The sequence below is a fragment of the Ovis canadensis genome, chromosome 3 (genome assembly GCF_042477335.2).
Source record: "Ovis canadensis isolate MfBH-ARS-UI-01 breed Bighorn chromosome 3, ARS-UI_OviCan_v2, whole genome shotgun sequence".
In the NCBI taxonomy this organism is placed as follows: domain Eukaryota; kingdom Metazoa; phylum Chordata; class Mammalia; order Artiodactyla; family Bovidae; genus Ovis; species Ovis canadensis.
This window is the reverse complement of record NC_091247.1, coordinates 172,138,759-172,162,677: the sequence shown is the minus strand read 5'-3', so window position 1 is coordinate 172,162,677 and position 23,919 is coordinate 172,138,759. Positions and strand designations below refer to the sequence as shown.

The 23,919-nt window shown below is 40.1% G+C and overlaps 1 protein-coding gene across 1 annotated transcript in view; it reads right to left on the bottom strand.

The window, feature by feature from the left end:
* Window positions 1–23,919, bottom strand: part of CFAP54 (cilia and flagella associated protein 54) — a 325,750-nt gene that overhangs the window by 142,735 nt on the left and 159,096 nt on the right. The window contains exons 40-45 of the mRNA XM_069585110.1: window positions 13,364–13,516; window positions 9,524–9,718; window positions 7,331–7,418; window positions 6,832–7,041; window positions 3,423–3,489; window positions 1,059–1,241 (exon numbers count right to left, since the gene is read on the bottom strand). Coding sequence (XP_069441211.1) covers window positions 1,059–1,241; window positions 3,423–3,489; window positions 6,832–7,041; window positions 7,331–7,418; window positions 9,524–9,718; window positions 13,364–13,516 — 896 coding nt within the window. The remainder of the gene's footprint in view (window positions 1–1,058; window positions 1,242–3,422; window positions 3,490–6,831; window positions 7,042–7,330; window positions 7,419–9,523; window positions 9,719–13,363; window positions 13,517–23,919) is intronic.

Sequence of the window (23,919 nt, the reverse complement as noted above, 5' to 3'; positions counted from 1 at the left end):
TCAGGGAATAGGTAAAACTATTTTCTAAATCCAGAAATGAAGCCCCTTAACAATGAGAGGAACACCATTTTTGTTATTTTTTTCTAATAAACATTTTTTGTGTGCCAAATCTTCCACATATTACAAGCATGTATCAACCTTTTTACATTAACACATGACATTATAATTTAACAACTAATATCAGGGGACAATAAATCTTTTCAAAACAAGGAAAGAGTTAATTTAGAACAAGAGAACAGAAAACAACATATGAGAAAAAAATAAGGTAAGTATTAAAATTATAGAGGAAAGGGAAAGAAGCAGAAAAAGAGAAAGAACAGATATTAAGAAGCAAACACAGTGAGAAAAGACATACAGTAGTAGTGGAAATAGCACAGAAGAAGAAAAAAGAAAAACTAAGATATAGGAGGAAAGCATAAATATAATGACCAACAGAAAATACTAATTTATGTCTAAAATGAAATCAACTTCAAATTTATGATTTGAGACTTATTTTCCCAAAGGAAATGAGTTTTTATTTGAGAGTTTTAATTTCTTAGGACATTAAGACGTGTCTGTCTTAATTTCATATTTAAAATCTGTTTTTCACTTAGATGTGTCCTTAACATAGAAGAAATGAGACAGATACAAAGATAAGTTTGTCTCAATAAAGAAATACTCCCATAGTTTTGATATTGATATTCCTTCATGACTTAATAAAGTGAAGTTATAAGTCCACTAGATTTCTGTGTTCCAGACCAGTTAAACATTCTAGTCAATTTCACCATATCTTAAGGGGGAAAAAACAATAAATAATAGAGTTAAAAAAAGAGAGAACCAAATCAAATAGACCTGGCTATTGTATCCAAAATGGCATGCAAATAGTGATGGTAAAGAAAGAACATTAATTATTTTATTTTGAAGTACAGATCAAAATCCTGAAAATAGAGTTTAAAAGTTAAACAAGAATTGATCACAAGAGCAATAGTAAAATTTAACCCTGCCAAGTAAACAGTACAATATAAGTGGGATAAGATATCACTGTGAATTAAGATTTGTTGATTTTGCAAATCACTTACTACTAGATTTTGCTTAGCAAAGTGCAGCTCACGGATGACATAATACAAACTCGCAATGACAGAGCAGATGTCAGCCCGGTATCTGTCTGAGAAGAGCTCAATGCCTGGGAGAAGCTGAGTGATTTCATACTGAGCATAGCAACGTTCAGCTTTAGGATGTGGTAGTGTGGTTCTAAGCAAACCCTGAGGACGAAAAAGGTGAAATCAACAGCTGGAACTTGCATTTGCAACAACAAGAAAGATAAGTATTTAAAGGATATAAGGAATAAGTGTATTCCTTCCCAAAGGGCTTTGTGTTGCCTAGCACACTGTACCCTATAATAAAGGGTTGTTTGTTGTTGATCAGTTGCTAAACAGTGTCCAACACTTTGTGACCCCATGAACTGCAGCACACCAGGCTTCCCTGTCCTCCACTATCTCCTGGAGTTTGGTCAAACTCATGTCCATTGTCAGTGATGCCATCCAACCATCTCATCCTGTCACCCTCTTCCCCTCCTGCCCTCAATTCTTCCCAGCATCGGGGTCTTTTCCAATGCGTCAGTTCTTCACAACAGGTGGCCAGAACACTGGAGCTTCAGCATCAGCATAAGTCTTTCCAATGAATATTCAGGGTTGATTTCCTTTAGGATTGACTGGTTTGATCTCCTTGCTATCCAAGGGACTCTCAAAAGTCTTCTCTAACACCACATGAAAGCATCAATGAAAAGTACTTATTTATAGTCTCATCACTACAGGTTCCAAATGCTTTATCACTGACAATGGGCCTTTTAAACCCCATGGTAGTTGGATATTTATTATCTTAAGAAGAAATTATCACTTTTTTATCATTTGTTGAGAGTTGACTTTGTGTTGGGCACTCTTAGTTTATACCTCATAAATGTTATCTCATTTAATCCTCACTTAACCCACTCCTAGAAGGAAGACTTATTATGTCACAAGTGATATAATTGAGGCTGAAATGATTAACTTCTCTGAGGTCACCCAGGTAATGCTGGCAAAAAGAAGATTCAAAAATTTTGACTATTTGACCCAAAAATCTATGTTTTCTCCACTCTACCAATCTACAAGTAGAGGAAAGAAAAACATACTTCAGAAGTCTAAATCAAGCACAGGTAATTCTAAATTTTTAACTGAATTAAGTGAAAAGGTAATTGGTTTAATTTGACCAGCATTTCTAAATACAATTTATATGACAAATATTGTGCGAGACATTCAGAAACAAGATGAATACACAAAATCAAATTGTACATTTAGGAGTGCTTCTTATGTTACCTTAAACAATGACATTTCTTGATGACAAATGCATCATCAAATTATTTTAATGTATATATCAGGAATAACTTTAATCAGACTGCTCATTAAACTTATAAGATACCCAGTCTAAAATATTATGCAATTGTTTAATTTTTAGTTTAAAATCATGAAAAAAATAAAAAATAAAAAAATAAAATCATGAAAAGAATGAACAGATTTTTAAAATAAATCCCAGAGCAAATTTTTATTTTAGGTGTCAAATTACTAAGAAATGCTGTCTACATTTAAGCAAAAAAATTAATTATTTTCTGAACCATAAATAGCATTATCTTCAAGAACAAGGAATATCAGGAGACAATAAAGGATGCAACAGAAGAAACCTGATTCGCGTTATCATTCCCTCTGCATCCTCGCCTCTCCCACCTCTTCCCTTTGAAGCACTGGCAAGAGGTGTATGGAACATAGGAAAACTAAAAAATCTGGCAATAGACTCCAAGAAACCTGTCTCAAAGATCTTATATACCCAGATTTCATAAGCTATCAGACTCTCTGATACACAGAACAAGGGTTTTCCATCCTTCAAAATAAACAGGACCTCCAAGAGACTGCAGAAGCCCCTGGCTACGTTCCTGAATCTCAGAATTTCTTATATTTTGGATAAAAGCTCCTTTCTTCTTCAGTAAAATCAAACTAAGAACTGCAGACACTCTACTTCTATCGTCTTCAACTTATTTTTGGCTTGAATTATATGGCATATTTTACATCATGCAATTAAGCAAAAGTTTATTTCAAGATGAGGCAGGGCAATGCTTTAGACTCAATCAGACTGGCTTCACTGCTCCATGAAGGAAGGACAGGAGACTCAGTTTCCTCATCTGTAAAACTTCTCCATCTATAGTGAACACAAGAAAACTGACTCTGCTGAATACTAAGGGTGAAAATGCCACAGGGGTTCAGTCATCAAAGGAAAGATGGGCGTAGGATATTTAATCACGGTTCATGTTATTTTCCTAATGACAGTTTTATGAATGTAATAAACTACTGCATTTTTAAAAATTTTTACTAATTAAATGGCTGCGCTACTACAGAACAACATATATGAAGTGTTACCTGAAACAGAAATGCTGATAAAAGGCAACAATTGGTTCTCTTTTCAACATCCAATGTCTGAATAAATCTAAGTATAAGAAAAAGAAACTGATTCAGAGACAATGTTCCAAGAATATTTTTACATAAATACAACTCTAATACTCATAGATTTTAACTCAAAACTTAAGTAGCCTTTAATTTAATTAAAAATTAAAAGTTTAATTTTTAATTCTAAAAGTGCTACATTCTCATGTAAGATTTAAAACGTTGAAAGACAAAAAAAAAATAAAATGAAAATTCACCAATAATGCTACCACCTAAACATGATTACCAGTAACATTTCAGTCACTTTCCTTCTAGATTTCCTTCTACATATAATTATATAGATGCACATTCACATTAAGACTGAAATTATGTAATACATATTTTTATAAATAAATGTTCTATTATTGAACATAATCAGTTACATAATTATTTTACAGAACTTTAATATTTTTATCAGTCACATGTACCAGAATATTAAAATATTCATCTCCATTTGGATTTTTTCCATTGTTGAAACAAACATTGTCATACCTACATTTTTGAGCACTTGTCCTATTACTTCCACTGGATAAATCCCTAGAAGTGGAATTTTGGGGAAAAGGAGGTGCACAATTTTAAAGTTTTTTGATGAGCACAATTAATTAATTTCTTCTCATAGACTGAAACACTGTATTTCCTCACCAGCAGTACATTATGGATCCATTTATGATATTAAATCTTTCCACCAAAGATTGAGGTAACTCTGTGTTTATTACTGTCTCATTTTATATCTCTTAGTAGAGTCTGAGTTTTCTTTACATGGGTCTTGAAACTCACATTTGTGACTATAAACCACATTACCTTCTCCTAAGTCTTATTTTAACACCAGTGGACGTCACTGTTTTAATAACACCAGTCTGAGTTCAGCTTCTTTGTGAGGTGCTTTGCCTGCTGAGCAGTGGGAGAGAAAAGTTTCTTCTCCTCAGGGAGTCTCCAAGAATAAGCAAAACCCCTGGAGAACCATAAGAGCCCGTGGAAGTCAGATTTCCAGCTGGGTAACCCAGGAAATGACTTTCTGTTGACTGAAAATCACTAAGTAACAACTTCAGAGGCCCAGAGACCCTAAGGTGTCCTCTGGCAGGAATGCTGTAAGCTGTTCTTTTCAAGCTGGGAGCCTTTCTCAGCTTTTCTGTTCTCTGCTGCCAAGTGCTACTAAGTCATTAACTCAGACTTGTATGGGGACTCGTGTGTGTGTGTGTGTGTGAAAGGAAGTTATAAACTCAGACTTGTATGGGGACTCGTGTGTGTGTGTGTGTGTGTGTGTGTGTGTGTGTGTGTGTGTGTGAAAGGAAGAGTTCCTTCTCAGGAGAGCGAAAGAAAAATCAAATGACAGAGTTTTTTAAAGATCTTTGAAGGTTTTATACTTTGAAAATGGTAAATCCATACTTCCTTTGCCCAAATGCTAATTTTCTGAAAACAATGTGATCGTGAACTAAGACAAATTACTATTTTTAAAAATTTTCTCTACAGCTCAAAATATTGTGCAGGTATTTTGCCTACCATGCCTTATAATGTAACTATAGAGGTAACGGAAACCTGTACCTCTACTCTCTTCATACTTTTTGTTTTTCACATTAATCAAATATTTAAGATATTTGTGAGTCCTAAGTAGACATAAGGCATTGTGATAAGACTTCCACATATGCCATGTGTGGCAGGCTAAAAAATGGCTGCCCAATGATACCAACATCCTAATTCCCTAAACCTATGCATATGTTGCTCATGTGGCAAAAAAAAAAAAAGGAATTCCCTGGTGGTCCCACAGTTAGGACTCCATGCTTTCATTGCTGAGAGCCCAGGTTCAATCTATGATCTGATCAGGAAACTAAGATCCTTCCAGTTATATGATGCAGTGAAAAAAAAAAAAAAAAAACCCTGCAGATGTGATTAAATCAAGGGCCCTGAGATGGGAGGCAAAATTCTACTGAATTATTCACATGGGTTCAATCTAATCACAATGGTCCTTTAAGAGAAAGATAGGAGGGTCAGAGTCAGAGAAGATGTGAGGATAGAAGCATACTGACAGAAAGGAAGATGAGAGTCTGGGGTCCTGAAGACAGAACATGAAGAATGCAGGAGGCCTCGGGAAGCTGAGACAGGCAACAACAGATTCACCCCCAGAACCTGCGGAGGTAGCTCAGCCCTGCCAACACTTGGATTTAGGACCTCTGCCCTCCATAACCATAAGACAATAAATCAGTATTGTTTCAGGCCACTGAATTTTGTGGAATTTGTTACACCATCAAGAGGAAATTAATACAGTCTGTGATATGGGCTTAATTATATGCCCCACTGGGTCTTCCCTGGTGACTCACTGGTAAAGAATCTGCCTGCCAACACAGGAGACCCGTGTTCAATCCCTGGATCAGGAAGATCCCCTGGAGAAGGAAATAGCAACCCATTCCAGTATTCTCGCCTGGAAAATCCCACAGGCAGAGAAGTCTGGCGGGCTACAGTCCATGGCATCGCAAGGAGTCGGACATGACTGAGCCACTGACACATAAGCCCCCGTGCACACCCAAAATTCCTAAATTGAAATCCTAACCCCTAGTAACCTCAGAATGTGACTAAGAAATGGGGTCTTTAAAGAGGTGATCAGGTTAAAATGAAGTCATTAGGGTAGGCTGTCATCCAATATGAGAGGTGTCCTTACAAGAGGAGGAGACTAGGACACAGACACACACAGCAAGGAAGACCATGTGGGAAGAGACTGAAAAGAGAGTTACCTATGAGCAGGGAGAGAGGCCTCAGAAGAAACCACCCTGGCAACACCTTAATCTCAGATGTCAAGACTCTGACACTGCGAGACGGTAAATCTCTCACAGATTGATATTCTGTCACTAGTCTGTAGTAGCAAATGAATACGGTATGTCATGTAATTTCTGTCACCATGGTTTACAGATGAGAATAGTTAGTCTCAGAGAGGATGAGTAATTTGCCAGGGGGCACCCAGAGTTATTAGGAGGCTCTTAAATTAAGCCTTAGTTGGCCTGCCTCCACGCTGTTATTCTTGCTCACCTACCAACTGTTCATCCACTTAGTCATTCATTCAACAAACAGTTACTGAATGCCATCTCCATGCTGGGCACTTGGGATACACTGGTGAACAAAGCAAAGACCTGTGCCCATGCGGTGCTCACACTCCAGAGGTGGCCCTGGTTACAGGGAGAGGAGACGGCCATAAACAAGCAACAGCACAAACAAGTAAAGTGTATAATAAGCTTATAGGATACGAATGGAGCTGCCCAAGAACCCAGTGTGTGGGAGGCACCCTACATGGCCCAGGTGGGTAGCCCACGAAGGAAGGCCCCAGGTCCTGTGCAGATGGCTCCAGCGTCATACTCACTGTGCTATCTTTGCTGATATCACCGCTCCCTGCAAACACCCCCAGATGCCGACTTTGGACAGGAGCTCCTCACTGTAGTCTTTGGAACCTGGAGGTGACCGGCCATCAGTGGCATTGGTGAGTGAGCTGCCAAGCTCCTTCCATGTATGGAGCACATCTTCTTTTCTGAAAATTTCATCCAGAGCTTGACTCCAACACTTAAAAGCAGCCCTGAAACAGAAACGGGGCATCAGGCAGCATGAGATCTGTGTTGTTAAATCTCTTTCAAAAAGGAAAGAAAATGCATTGAATAAACATTTTCATTAAAATGTTAGAGAAGGGATCTGTGCCATTTATTGCTCATAACCATTTCTCTCCAGTAGCATTTGATGACTAAAACACAGCAATAGAATATTATCCAAGAACTAAAATTTATGAAAGATGGTGCTTTTTTTCATAATAGTTAAACATTTTTCAGGTGAACAGAGTTCTCCCTGTTTTACTGACTCCTATAAGCTACCTTTTCTTCTGTGCGAAGATGAGAAGATTTCCAAGTTCATGTAATGCCTGAACATTAAGACTTCTTTGATTGCTGGTTTTCAGAACATCTGTATTTTTAATCAAGTGAAAGAAAAAAATGTCAGTCTCTGTAAAATATTTCCTTTATATATGCAAGAGTATTTTAAATTGCTTTATACCTTGACTGTGTAGATAAGCAAACTTCAAGTTAATAGACCCTCTAAATGTCACACGATATAGCTATAGAGAACAAACGATGTTCTGTTTGAATGTTAGGTAGTAGGAAAGTGGATCTAAGAGGGAGGAAACAAGATTGGATCTAACAGGTAGGAAACGTGAATAAAGTAGATAGAGTAAGAGTGAGGCAGGTCAAGATGGTGAAGGAGAAAAAAATCCAGAAAAAGCATACAAGTGAGATTGGACTGGGTATAAAATATAGAAATGTCATATGTGGCCAGAATATGGTTTGGGGGGAGGTTGAAGAAGCAGTAGTGGTAAGATTACTGAGGCATCTGAATGCCAAGTGGAAAAATGTGAACACTATTCTACAACAGATAGGAAGACTTGAATGGTTTAGTTTTGATCAGAGGTGTAACAAGAGTGCAGCATATCAGATTCTTCCTTCACCCAAATGCAAAAAAGCACATCTTTATTATCACCTGAATTTGTTGTTGCTTTCTGAGGAATGCATGCATTCCAGGATGTGTAGCCAAAAAAAGAAAAACCCATCTAACATGGCATTGGTTCCTAATGAGGGTAGCTCTATTGGCTAGTGGGTATTTTAGAAATCTGAGGGAGGAGGCTGTTATTTGTCACAATGGGGCAACTGCTAGTGTTTCCTCAGTGAGGACCTGGCACTGGGGGGCCTGCAATGTACAGAACCTTCCCCCACAGGGAGGAAAAAGATGAGAAACCTGTAAATAATTATCTGAGTCTAACATCTAACTTCATTTTAAACATAGAAAGGGTATTTTTACATGTTTTCAAAATGCTCAGTTTTCCAGAAATGCAATCCATGTAATATTTTGATTTTGTTCAGGATGCTCTACATTTGCCATTTTAGAACATCATGGCATCAAAATTAACAATGCTGATAGTACCTGAGTCACCAATATAATATGCTTGTATCAGTCTGCATTTGCAGCTGTCATTTTCCTATGCATCTTGTATATCTTACATACAGTATATGAGCATCTGATTGATTCTCTGTACCTCTGGCGCCTAAGCTCTCGCTGCAACTGTTGTCGTTTAGTCACTCAGTCGTGTCTGACTCTGCAACCCCATGGACTATAGCCCACCGGATTTCTCTGTGTAATTCTCCATGCAAGGAAACTGGAGCGGGTTGCCATGTCCCTCTCCAGGGGATCTTCCCAACCCAGGGACTGAACCCACATCTCCTGCATTGGCAGGCAGGTTCTTTATCACTGAGCCACCTGGGAAGCCCACCTAAGCTCTTACATATTAACAAATAGATTCTTTTATTATAAAGTGATCATTTAATTCATCCTTCAATTTATATTTAGAACTTCATAATGTGTATAGGAAGAGTATATTAATACAAATTTTATTTCAGGTGCTAAAGGGGGAATATTTTCTTTTATAAAAAATGGGGACATTGGATCTACAACATGTTGAATTTATACTGCTGAATTTGTAGAAAAGCCAAATCAAGTGGAAAGACAAGGAAAACGGAACCTTTTGGGGCAAAGCAAAAGCACTTAACAGTGGCCATATCTCAACAAACAGTTCACAGATTCAGTTACAGTGGGATGAGCGGGAGGGCACCTAGGATCTCTCAATGGTAACAGCTAGGCTGGAGAGACGATCACAGGAGAGGGTTGGCAGCGGCCTGTCTCCTCACTGCTCTGTTACTGCCTACAAGGGTGTAATGAATAGAGTCTATGTTCAAGTTCTTTCATCCCATTTCTACAAATGATATATCAGTTACTGTACAGAACAAGGAGCTATATTCAATATCTTGTAATAACCTATAATGTAAAATAATCTAAAATATATATATACATACATATAACCAAATCACTTTGCTGTACAGATGAAACTAACACAATATTGTAAATCAACTATACGTCAATAAAATATATATTTAAAAAGGTATCATTTCAAGACCAAATGCAATCTCAACAATAATGTGGCAGATCATACTGAAAATGAACATGGAATGAATAAACCTTACTAATAGTTTCATAATAAGAAGAAATTACGAGTCCAAGTTGTGAGGAGGGAAGCTTGCTCTTCTCCACTGAGCTGAAAACTCGGAAGTGCTCCTGAGACAGGTCGGGGGGTGTTGGCATGTGCATCTCTTCTGTCCCCAGGGAAAATTCCACTTTCCCAGCAGCCAATTTTAAATTGTTCACTCCTCCTTTGTCTCCTAAATTCATGGGGAAAGTTTTAAAAGAAGCTTAAAAATGGAGAAAGAAGGGAAGTTTAAGAGGAGGGGAAAAGTAGGAGAAAGAGAAAGGGAGAAGGAAGGGTTTTACATAGAGTTGAGCCTCATTTACAGTTCAAGGGACTCTGTTTCCTTAAACTTCATGTCTCGAACCATTTCTGAAGAGCCCAGGTATGTGTCGATGCACTCTACACTCAGAAGGAATAGTACAGAGGGCAGTTTGCTGGAAAGTGAATGCTGAGATAATGCTTTGCTCCTCCTGAGGATCAGGGGGTGGCGGGGGGGAGAAGTTGCACAGTTTGAGTTTACTTTTTTAAAAAGAGTTTCCAACATTAAGACGTTAGTTTGCCTCTGGGGCAGAGACCTCTGGGATAGGTGCAATGTACAGGTAGTTCTGATCTAAGGGGAAAGAAAAAGGAAATAATCTGTGTCTGTGTAAGGTCAGAGAACACACAGAGAAAAGAAAGGGAAAAATATTCTAGGGGAAGGAGTTTAGAACCTCAGAGAGCGAGAAGCTAAAATAGATTTAGGTCTACAGCCAAGGACTAAAGATAAACTTCTGAGGGTATCTTAGTATTAATACTAGGTGAAATTCAGAATGAAGTGGTGTAAACCATCCTTAGGAATTGTATCTGCTTTTTTTCAATTCATACCCTTAACCACTGTTAATGTACACCATAAAGATCATACACCATGACCAAATGGGCTTTATCCCAGGGATGCAAGGATTCTTCAATATCTGCAAATCAATCAATGTAATACATCACATTAACAAACTGAAAAATAAAAGCCATATGATTATCTCAATAGATGCAGAGAAAGCCTTTGACAAAATTCAACATCTATTTATGATAAAAACTCTCCAGAAAGCAGGAACAGAAGGAACATACCTCAAGATAATAAAAGCTATATATGACAAACTCACAGCAAACATTATCCTCAATGGTGAAAAATTGAAAGCATTTCCCCTAAAGTCAGGAACAAGACAAGGGAGCTCACTCTCACCACTACTATTCAATATAGCTTTGGAGGTTTTAGCCACAGCAATCAGAGAAGAAAAAGAAACAAAAGGAATCCAGACTGCAAAAGAAGTAAAACTCTCACTGTGCTTCTTCCAACCCAGCGTTTCTCATGATGTACTCTGCATATAAGTTAAATAAGCAGGGTGACAATATACAGCCTTAACATACTCCTTTTCCTATTTGGAACCAGTCTGTTGTTCCATGTCCAGTTCTAACTGTTGCTTCCTGAACTGCATATAGGTTTCTCAAGAGGCAGGTCAGGTGGTCTGGTATTCCCACCTCTTTCAGAATTTTCCACTCATCATCAGAGAAATGGAAATCAAAACCACAATGAGGTACCATTTCACACCAGTCAGAATGGCTGCTATCCAAAAGCCTACAAGAAATAAATCCTGGAGAGGGTGTGGAGAAAAGGGAACCCTCTTACACTGTTGGTGGGAATGCAAACTAGTACAGCCACTATGGAGAACAGTGTGGAGATTCCTTAAAAAAACTGCAAATAGAACTACTTTATGACCCAGCAATCCCACTGCTGGGCATACACACCAAGGAAACCAGAATTGAAAGAGACACGTACACGTGTACCCCAATGTTCATCGCAACACTGTTTATAATAGCCAGGACATGGAAGCAACCTAGATGTCCATCAGCAGACGAATGGATAAGAAAGCTGTGGTACATATACACAATGGAGTATTACTCAGCCATTAAAAAGAATACATTTGAATCAGTTCTCATGAGGTGGGTGAAACTGGAGCCAATTATACAGAGTGAAGTAAGCCAGAAAGAAAAACACCAATACAGTACACCAATGCATATATATGGAATTTAGAAAGATGGTAATGATAACCCTGTATGTGGAAAGCAAAAGAGACACAGATGTATAGAACAGTTTTTGGACTCTATGGGAGAGGGAGAGGGTGGGATGATTTGGGAGAATGGCATTGAAACATGTATAATATCATATATGAAATGAATCGCCAGTCCAGGTTCGATGCATGATACAGTATGCTTGGGGCTGGTGCACTGGGGTGACCCAGAGGGATGGTACAGGGAGGGAGGTGGGAAAAGGGTTCAGGATGGGGAACACCTGTACACCCATGGTGGATTCATGTTGATGGATGGCAAAACCAATACAATATTGTAAAGTAATTAGCTTCCAATTAAAATAAACAAACATATTTAAAAAAGACAAAGTTTAAACATGATATGTTGTGCTTAGTTGCTCAGTTGATTCCCACTTTTTGAGACCCCATGGACTATAAGCCTGCCAGGCTTCTCTGTCCATGGATATTCTCCAGGTGAGAATACTGGAGTGGGTTGCCATGCCCTCCTCCAGGGGATCTTCCACACCCAGGAATCAAACCGAGGTCTCCCACATTACAGGCAGATTCTTCACCATCTGAGCCATAGGGAAGCTCAAAAACATGATATGGAGGGCTAATTTAATGTAAAGTGTGTCTGTGGACAATACAACCAAAAACTGTGGATACATATCACATAACAAGTGCTTTCTGGGGGGAGAAGGGGAGCAACAATGACACATATATGCATTTATACATACATACATTATATATATATACATACATAGATACATATATACATAAGTAAACTTCTGTCAGTAGTTGTAAAAAAAACAATTGGTTTAATTTCTAAAACATCCGTTCAGAGAATATTAGCATCTTAGATGTTAAATTTAAATCTATTATTAATAACTTTAAAATACAATTATTTTAAATTTATTAATATAAATTTATTTTTATTATCCTGATAAATTTGAACAGTAAAGATTATTAACATAAATTAGGATTTTAGATTACCTAAATGTAGGTAATTTGGGATTTCTTAACCTACATTTGAGTATCCATTTTCTCTCTGAGGTTAAACACTTAAAGCCCTGCTTTGACTGAGTTTATAAGTCAATAGATTTTGAGAATAGAGAAAACAAGTGTAAGGTAACCAAACATAATGAATATCTTTTTTTAAAAGCTAAGATGAAAATCTATGGTATTAATAAATACCATAGATTTATTAAAATCTATGTATATTAAAATGCATCTATTTGTTTGACATTGATAAAGTAGTGCTTTGGTAAAGGACTGTAGTTAATTCTGTACAAATCAATTAATCTACTGATGAAAATAAAACAAGACTATAGCACCATACTTGCAAAGCAAATAGTAAGGACACAGAGGTATAGAATCAAACATTAACACTGCTTTCATATTTACTCCACTCAAGGGAGTATACTCAGAAGGCATAAAAGCAGATAAGCGAGGCAGTGCTTTGGTTGGAATCAAGTATGGGAAACAGAGGTGTGATCCACTGGATAAGAAGAAAAAAGCGAAAGGCAGCTGACAGCAGGCATGGAAGTGGGGGAAGGAGGAACCTACTATAGAACATGATAGACCCACAGGGTGGTACCCTGTGGAAATAAAGAGACAGGAACACAGAGCAAGTACAGTCAGCCCTCTGTTTCTGGAGATGCAGAGCCATGGATACTAGGCAGGGGGGAGCTGACGGCAAGGGACATGTGCATCCACGGGGGGTCCCAGAACCCATTCCCCGCAGGTGCATAGGAACAACTGGAACGACTATATTTCACCTTGTGTCTGTGCGAGAAATAACGAAAGCAACTTTCTGCTGTGCCGGATTGATCTGTTGTGATATTTGGATTTTTCCAAGGTCTCTCTAAAACATCTCAGAGTGTCTGTCACGTCCACAGGCACACAGAGGAGCTCTTTGGCTCTGCTGTATTCTGAAAGGAAAGGGAAGAGTGACGTTAGGAATGAAATGTTGCAGCAAGCCAAGGAGCAGCAAAAGCCTTTCTAATTCAGAGAATTTCTTGGGCCCAAACTAAAGCTGCTAAATTCAAAGCCCCCAGGTCTGTAGCAGGTGTTTCAATGTTCACATCAATTTTTTTTTTTTGGTTTATTTGACAGTTCTTTAAAAAAAAATAAAAAAGAACTTAGGAAACTTTTGATTCGTATGAAATGCAAATAACTTTAGATCTTGCCAATTTTCTTTATGAAGCCTCCTACTTTTTCCTTTGCTGATCATAAAAGATGAAATAATCTGCTCCTTTTCAGCAGCCTCTTCAAAGCCAAGGTGCCTTGGGAAAGAGACGAAAGGAGGAAACAAAGAAGCTTGGAGATGGGCAACTGCTCTCTTAAGAGAGGAAAAGACAGCTTTCAAACACTGGAGAAGGCAGAGGAAAAGATGAGGCCATAAACAGGTATGGAACTGAAATGCCATCCTGAAAAGTGGCCAGAAGGGCAGATGTTGGCAGAGCTGCCGTGAGGTCTCTGGAGAGGAAGTGACAGACCCATGAATCAGGCTGCCTACCAGCTGCATATGCCATGAAGCAGGCATGTGGGAGAAGGAAACACGGGCTTCAGACTGAACGACAAACAAATTTACCCCTTCAACGAATTGAACAGGTCAAATAACCCCTGTCAAATCTGAAGTCGTGAGAGTCCAGCAACTTGCTAGGGAACAGGGCTGTAACAGCTTAAGAGACACTGACCTTTGCCCTCAAGAAATCCACCCTTTGGCTGAAGCGATGAGGGTGTTTTAACACTGGAGTATGAAAATCACACTTACAGAGCGTCTGGGGACACACCAAAATGATGGAGAGAAAGAAGAGAGATCAGTGCAGGAAGGAAAGGATGAGCAAGAAACAGTTCATGGGGGAAAAGACATGCCAGCTGTGTCTTAGAGAACAGGGAAGATTATCAGAAAGGGAAGGGGTTTCAGATAGAATGAGAAGAGCTGAAGCTGGGACGTCCCTGGAGGTCCACTGGTTAAGACTTCCCCTTCCAGTGCAGGGGTTGGGGGTTCAATCCTCGATCAGGGAACATGCAAAAAAGCCAAAACTTAAAACAGAAGGATTATCGCAACAAATTCAATAAAGACTTTAAAAAGTGGTCCACATTGAAAAATTCTTAAAAAAAAAAAAATAGCTGGATCTGATTAAGTGTTTATACTATACCAATAACTATTCTAAGTAAACACTGTGATAGTCTTATTGAATTCTAGCAACACTCATAAGAGGTATGTCCCATATAGCCTCCTTTCACAGATGAGGAGAATCAGGCATAGAGAAGTCTCAGCTTCCCTTGGGTCACAGAACCAGCTTGCACAGGAGAGGGTGGAATCAGGATTAAAAGTGGCAGTGCAGGGCACAGTGAGATGACCTGGCCAGTCCTTTTGAACCAAGAAGGGCTTCCAGAGGCCTAAAGCCCTCACTGTGTATTTGGCCTTCATCCTCTTTAATGGGCAGCCAAGAAAGCGTTTTGAGTAAGACCCCAGCAGAAGAAGATTCATATTTTAGGAAGCGTGAGCCAGCAGCTGTATGCACAGCAGGCTGCAATAGAACAAGGGTGGTGGCTGAGAGGTTATGAAGTTATAACACCGACATAGTACGATTTGTTTAAGATGGTAGCAGTGGGAACAAGGAAGGGACACAGCGAAAATCCCAATGTTAGAAGTGATTGGAGGATGGTTAATTGGCTACTAGGCGAAGAAAAAAAAAAAGAGTGCAAATTGCTTCTTATCCACCTTTTAGGGCTGATGACCTTGCTTCCTACCTCAATGGGAATAAATGGAAGGAATCCAAATGGATTTCCTGCAAGCCCCTACCCCTAGACCCACACAGCCCCCAGTCCCCGTGCTATCTACACTGCAGGGTCATCACGCCAGCAATTCTCCTCTCTCCTCCCAGTCACCAGTTTTCCCCTCTGCTGAGTCAACATGCCATTTTGCTTTTTTTCCCTACTTTTAAAAATCATCAAAAATTTTGTGTTCATTGCAGCATTAGTTACAGCAGCCAAGATATGGAAACAACTTAAGGGTCCATCAACAAATGAATGGATAGAGAGAATATGTTATTTACCCAATGGAATATTATTCAGAGCCATAAAAAAGAAGGAAATCTTGTCATTTGTGACAACATGGATGAGCCCTGATCAGACAGAGAAAGGCAAACGGTGAATGATCTTACGTACATTTGGAATCTAAAAAAATCAAACTCAAACAAACAGAGAAGAGAATGGTGGTTGCCAGAGGCACAGTTGTGGGTGGTCAGCAAAAATGGGTGGAGGTGACCCAAAGGTACAAATGTCAATTAAAAGACAAATAAGTTCTGAAACTGTAAAGTATAGCACAGAGACTATATCTAAATTTCTAAAAAAGAACTTTTTAACCCTTTCTCTTGACCCTTCTTTCCCCTCAAGCCACCATCCTATCTCTCTGCTCCATTTTATAATTAAACTCCCCCAAAAGTTCTATTTTCATTGTTCCCCATTATCTCTTGATGCTGCTGCTGCTAAGTCACTTCAGTCGGGTCCGATTCTGTGCGATCCCATAGATGGCAGCCCACCAGGCTCCCCTGTCCCTGGGATTCTCCAGGCAAGAACGCTGTAGTGGATTGCCATTTCCTTCTCCAATTCTCTCTTAAATCTGCTTAAATCAGACTTTTCTCCCATTATTTCACCCCAAGGATCATCACTAGAATAAATCTAGTGTTCAATTTTTAGGCTTTATCTCACATAAATTTTCAACAGCATTTGACCCAGTTGCTAACTCCTCCCTCCTTGTAATACTTTTTCACTTGGCTTACAGGTCCTTTACCAACCTACTGACCCCTCTTTCTTAGCCCTCTTTGCTAATTCATCCTTGTCAACCCAAACTCTTAATATTTGAAAATCCCAAGGCTCAACCCTTAGACTGCCTCTCTTTTCTTCATAACTAACATTTGAGACAGGCTGGACCCTGGGACCCTTTACTGGAATACTTGCGTCTGGACAAATGTCTCCTCCAGCAATAGAATACAAAGAAATTATAAGCGACTAAAACCAACTGTGTGCATGCACTGCTGCTGCTGCTGCTGCTGCTGAGTCGCTTCAGTCGTGTCCGACTCTGTGCGACCCCAGAGACGGCAGCCCACCAGGCTCCCCCGTCCCTGGGATTCTCCAGGCAAGAACACCAGAGTGGGTTGCCATTTCCCTCTCCAACGCATGAAAGTGAAAAGTGAAAGTGAAGTCGCTCAGTCGTGTCCGACTCTTGGCGACCCCAAGGACTGCAGCCTACCAGGCTCCTCCGTCCATGGGATTTTCCAGGCAAGAGTACTGGCGTGGGGTGCCGTTGCCTTCTCCAGTGTGCACGCACAGTTGGGGCAAATCATGAACAAGATACACAAAGGCCAAAACCCATCTGCCATCTCTGGGGCCTGGAGCAAAAGCAGGGTACTGCACACAGCACCACCAGGGGCATGGGGAGACCAACCTCAGTGACTCCCTTGCCAACACACTGACCTGCTCTCACACCCAATTTAAGAAACTAGCCCCCTGTCAGTTGGAGATTGAGGGAAGGGAACCTATTACTTCTTCTCATTCCTTTGTGCTGTAGCATAAGTCCCAATGAAGCCTTCCTGAATTCCTTATCCTGTCTCTTATCAATTTCTATTGATTAAAGAGTCCAAGAACCCAGTTCAGTAACACATTCACCCCCTTGATGATCTCATCTGGTCTCATGGGCCTAAGTATCTACATGCTGGTGGCTCCCAAATTTCTATCTCTGGCCCGATCTCTCTTGAAGTCCAGGCTCATTTATCCACTGGTCTCCTCCACTGGGCATTTAATAGACATCTCACACTTAGCATATTCCCAACTGATTTCCTAAGCTTTCCTCCCTAAACCTATTCCTTTCATAGTCTTTCCTCATCTTATTAAAGGGTGGTTCTATTTTTCCAGTTGCTCAGGCCACAAACTGGCATCATCCTTGACTTGTTATCTCATCTCAAGCCCCAAGTCAAATTCACAACAAATCCTGGAGGCTCCCCATTCAGAAAATGTCTGGAGTGCCACCATCTCTTCCCAGATCTACTCACCACTTCCATTCCACTGTACTCCAAGTCCTGACATCTCTTTCTGAATCACTGTGACTACCCCCAATCAATCTCCCCGTTTCTACGCTTGCCACTCTCAACAAAAGAACCAGAGGACCCCCTTTAAAATATAAGTTATCTCATGTCACACCCCTGTCCAAGACTCCCCCATCACCTAGAGCAAACACCAGTGTCCTTGGAGTGACCTCTAAGGCCCACCAAGAAGAGGTTCCCTGTGACCTTACTATTCTCCCCCTTACTCCCTCCCACACTGACATGTTTCCACACAAGGGTCTTGGCACCAGTGGTTCACTTTGTCCTAGAACATTCTTCCTTCAGATATCCCCAGGTCTGATTCCTCAAGTCCTTAAGCTTATGACTTAACTATTAACTCCTAGGTAAAAGCCTCTTGATGAAAGTGAAAGAGGAGAGTGAAAAAGTTGGCTTAAAGCTCAACATTCAGAAAACAAAGATCATGGCATCCGGTCCCATCACTTCATGGGAAATAGATGGGGAAACAGTAGAAACAGTGTCAGACCTTATTTTTTGGGGCTCCAAAATCATTGCAGATGGTGACTGCAGCCATGAAATTAAAAGACGCTTACTCCTTGGAAGAAAAGTTATGACCAACCTAGATAGCATATTCAAAAGCAGAGACATTACTTTGCCGACTAAGGTCCGTCTAGTGAAGGCTATGGTTTTTCCTGTGGTCACGAATGGATGTGAGAGTTGGACTATGAGGAAGGCTGAGCGCCAAAGAATTGATCCTTTTGAACTGTGGTGTTGGAGAAGACTCTTGAGAGTCCCTAGGACTGCAAGGAGATCCAACCAGTCCATTCTGAAGGAGATCAGCCCTGGCATTTCTTTGGAAGGAATGATGCTAAAGCTGAAGCTCCAGTATTTTGGCCACATCGTGTGAAGAGTTGACTCATTGGAAAAGACTCTGATGCTGGGAGAGATTGGGGGCAGGAGGAGAAGGGGACGACTGAGGATAAGATGGCTGGATGGCATCACGGACTCGATGGACGTGAGTCTGAGTGAACTCCAGGAGATGGTGATGGACAGGGAGGCCTGGCGTGCTGCGATTTATGGGGTCGCAAAGAGTCAGACACGACTGAGCGACTGAACTGAACTGAACTGAGGCCTTCTTTGATCTCTCTCTTTAAAATTGTCACAACTTCTCTTTTCTTCTCAGCACCCATTAGCTTCTGACCTACTATGGGTTTTACTGATTTATTGATTGTCTGACTACTAAAATGCAAGTTCTGTGAGAGCAGAGATTTTTGCCCATTTGTCCACTGAATTCACCCCTGGCCTATAACATGGGCCTGTACCTATTACATGGTATGTGCTGAATAAATAGTCATTACACGAATGAATGACAACAATTTTCAAAGCTAAATGCTTGGTACAAATTTATTAATGATCACTTCTATAGGCCTTAATCTCAATTTATTGTCACAGTACCCTTTAACCTCTGTACCACCAGGGAAGCCCATCTTACAACTAATAGAGATAAATATCACTCATACTTAACAAAGGAGGAAAAGTGACTTTGAGGGACAGTCACTTGTCTTAACTGGAGAAGGAAAAGGCAACCCAACTCCAGTATTCTTGCTTGGGAAATCCCATGGACAGAGGAGCCTGGTAGGCTACAGTCCATGGGGTCACAAAGAGTCAAACATGACTTAGCAATTAAAAAAACAACAACAACACTTGTTTTAAGCCCTTACAAGACATAAGAGAGAGAACCAGGGTTTTAGTGTGACGCCTTTCCCAAATAGTTTCCCAAAGGGTGTCAGATTTGGGGAACAGGCAATGATCCTAATTTAACACCTGCTAGTGTGGGCACAGAGACACTTTGAGAATAATACAGATTAAGCCTGGGGTCCTTGTAAGCCCAGTGAGGTCTTGGTGAAATTAATAACATGGGGTCACATTCAATGGCTGTGGAGACACATCTTTCATTACACCTTGATGTCTAGAAACCCTGGAGGCTCTGGTCACACCAGGAACAGGGCCACGTTGAGAGGTGCATCTGTGCCCCCAGCAAGTTCACTCATGACTCATCTCATGACACACTTCCCTGTCACCTATATAAGAGGATCAAATAATGAGGCACAGGTCACACTCCTCCTGCCAACTTCACTCTCCTGTGTCTCTGCATGTCTCCACCACCCCCGTCTCCTCTAAGCATGTGCAGTCCTACGTGAGTCCTGACAAGGCATGCCCTCACCCCTCCCACCCCAACCCTTACACACAACATCCTGAAGATCATAGGTTTCTTCCCCATTTCTCCACTTTTCCTGCCAGAATTCAAGAGCTTGGCTTTCATTTTTTCTTCCATAGAGAGTGAGATGAGGGAAAGACATTCAGCAAAGCAAAGGAAAAGGAGGAAACTGGAAGCCCTCACATATTAATATTTTCAGACAGTAACTTTCTCAGGAGGCCTTCATTTGCAATATCTGTTAAAACTGGGATGGTAAGATTTACCTCCAAGAGTTACTAGACTATGTTTTAACCTGTTTGTGACATGTCCAGCACAGTATTGGTCATGGAGGAAGCATTTAATAAATGGAGCTCACATTATGACTGTTGGTCATATATTTTAAAAATGTCCACTGAGCACGTACCAGTACTAGGTGCCATGCCAGGCACCAAACAGGTACAAGTGAACAAAATAGACACACTCCCTCTCTCCCAGAGCTTACATTCTAGAATAAAAGTCAGAAAGGCATTCCAGTGATTAGAGATTATAAGAGGGAAAAGAAGAGACGTTTGCCATCTTTAAAATATGGGCTCTGAATAAAATCATCCTGCTATTTTTTAGCAAATACATGCTTAGAAATAATTTGTCTCTGTTGTTTTCCTAAGTTATATTTTACTTTACTTTTTCCCCTTCTTTCAAACCCTAGTATACCCTTTTTTTCTTATTGTCTAATTAGGCTTCTGTTGGTGTTTTGGTGGTTGTCTACAAGAGATAAATGATGCAAAGCAATAAGGAAATATCATTAGCTTGCAGGGCTTATTCTGCCATCTCTGTCTCAAGGGTCCCTCTCTGAGAACTTCTATGGATAATTCAGAAGCTGTTTTAAAGGCACTAATAGCCTCAACAGTTTGAAATAGGTAAAAATAAGAAGGAGGAGGAGGAGAGAAAAGACTAGATTTACTACATCTCTCGTGTACCAGTGTAGACATTAAAACTGAAATGCCAGTGACTCCAGAGAGATGGGCTCAACAAGGAAGGATCCCAGTGAGTGATACAAAATTTGGGCCACTTTCTCATCTTTGGTGACATCAATCCAAATACCCAGAGGCACTAATTGTCAGGAAACATTTAACAGGAGGCTTTTTGTGTGTTGTTTTGAATCTATCAGGAATTTTTTGGTTTTTATTAATTCCTGAATACTCAGGAATTAAGTGGAGAGGCAAGCCTCTCCCAGGGGCTGAAGAATCTAGACTTTTCTTTTTTTTACTAGTTTTTCTATACAGTGATAAGTATCCTCTTCTTCCTTTGAACCTTACGGTAAAAGTGATTGTTTACAAATCTCTCTCTTTAATATGGATTGCCTATGTTTTTAAGTCTGGAATTTTAATCTTTATCTTTGTTAAGAATAACAACTTTGTAAGACAGTATATATATACACACCACGTTAATTAAAACACCTTTGCTCCATCAGAGCTTTGGTCCCTGTGTCTTTCTTTCTCTTTCTCTCTCTCTCTCTCTCTCTCTCTCTCTCTCTCTCTCTCTCTCTCCCTCTCTCTCTTTTTCAGGCTGATCCCCTGGAGCGCAGAGGCTCTCTGAGTTCACTTTCCTGCCTGGGCTTCTAAGACCCTCTTGAGAAGGCACCCTACACCTTCACCCCATTGAGAGGGCGCCTGAGGCCTTTGTGAACAGAACAAGCCCCATGCAGGGGCTTTATTGGCTTTCCACATAAACCAAGGAATATCAGCCTCTTTCTCTCTCCTTTACTTTCTTATCAGTCGACTCCAGACCACCAGGTTCCAGTCCATTACAAGACCTCAACTCTAATAAAACACATCAGCCAAAGGGTTCAAAATTCCAACACACTTGATGGCTGAATTATCCTGTTAGAGAACTTAGATACCAATAAGGTCAAAACTGAAGAAAGAGATCCCAGACAGAAAGCAAAAACAGCTACAATAAAAGGCATATCCATAGAGTTACCACCCTTTGAAGCTTAACAAGCAGGTGAGTTACTCATCCATACAAAAAATCATCTATAAAGTAAGGTATTCTCACTCCTCCAAATCCTACAGAGACTGTACCAAATTACATATGCATTATTAAATAGCTAGAGGGAAAATAGAATGCTGTTAAATAATGAGAATACCAAATGTTCCTAGGCATCGGAGCGTTACAGTATCTGTTCTGAAGAATTAAATGTATCAAGCATTACCACCAAATGCTATTATGCCAAAAGAAAATTTATGATGTTCTAAAGCAGCGATCTGGGGTGGAAACCATCAGGAGTATACTTGGTCTTTTTTTAAAACTCTTAAGAATTGCAAACATGTCATGGTGATGTACATAAGGACCATCATGCTTATAAACACATTAATGATCTGAATTTAGTACACTAAAAAAAAATCAGCATCTTAAAATTTTGCCTAATAAGCCCAAAAGCACAGCCCAAATTATGCTCTTAGACACAGAGGTCCTAGAGTTTTATAAGGAGGTATCAGGTGGATACCAAGATTTTAATGATAATGGTTCAGTGTAAAACCTGCAGTAGTTATGCAGGCTCATCTTAAAATTGTGCAACTATCATAACAAGTAACAATAAAATATCTGTTCCCCCATGACTACTGATATATAGCAAATTTTTTCTTGACTGCTATAAGTTAAGAGGAGAATCTAACCTGAAAAGGACAAATGACAGACAGACCTGATAGCTCAGTGGAGCCCTGTGAGCAATCAGACAGACCAGGGTTTGAACCATGATTCCAGCACTCACTTGCAACATTTAATTATCTAATGTGTAATATAAGTATAATAACATCTACCTCCTATAATTGTTGAAGAGTTAGTTGCTCAGTTATGTCTGACTCTTTGCAACCCCATGGACTATATGTAGCCTGCCAGGCTCCTTTGTTTGTGGAATTCTCCAGGCAGGAATACTGGAGTGGGTAGGCATCCCTTCTTTAGAGGATCTTCTGGACCCAGGGATTGAACTCAGATCTCCTGCACTGCAGGCATATTCTTTACCATCTGAGCCACCAGAAGATAATAAAGTACTGGCTCAATCAATTATTACTTCCATTACAATATTTTTTAGATCTTATCTGTTTGAATACTCCTACTCTGTCCATGGGCTTCCTAAGTGACTCAGCAGTAAAGACTCCACCTGCCAATACGGGAAATTCAGGTTCAATCCCTGGGTCGGAAAGATCCCCTGAAGAAGGAAATGGCAACCCACTCCAGTATTCTTGCCTGGAGAATTCCATGGACAGAGGAGCCTGGCTGGGCTAAAGTCCAAGGGGTTGCAAAAGAATCAGACATGACTTAAGAGACTAAACAACAACTCTGTTCATTGCTCAAACTAGCTCTACCTCCACCACCATTGAGAACCATCTCAAAGGATCACTGAAGCCTGATGACCCCATCTTTCTTTCTGCCCTACCACCCACCCGCTTGCCTTTCCAAATATAACCTAACAACAGACTGGCAACGTGATTTCCTGACACATTGCAGCCATTGTCATTAAGCACCTACCGGTCACATGGGTCTAGAGTTTTCCTAGGTATGCTTTTCCTAGCTCTTAGTTATCATTTTGATAACAAGCATTTTCTTTTTTTGTTGTTGTTGGAGTATATTGGATTTACAATGTTGTGTTAGTTTCTGCTGTACAGCAAAGTGAATCAGCCATGCATATACATATATTCACTCTTTGAAGATTCTTTTCTCATATAGTTCATTACAAAGTACTGCAGGTCCTTAATAGTTATCTATTTTATGTATAATAGTGTGTATATGTTAGTCCCAATCTCCCAATTCCAGAGAAGGCAATGGCACCCCACTCCAGTACTCTTGCCTGGAAAATCCCATGGGTGGAGGAGCCTGGTGGGCTACAGTCCATGGGGTCGCTAAGAGTCAGACATGATTGAGCAACTTCACTTTCACTTTTCACTTTCATTTTTCACTTTCATGCATTGGAAAAGGAAATGGCAACCCACTCCAGTGTTCTGGCCTAGAGAATCCCAGGGACGGGGAAGCCTGGTTGGCTGCCATCTATGGGGTCGCACAGAGTCAG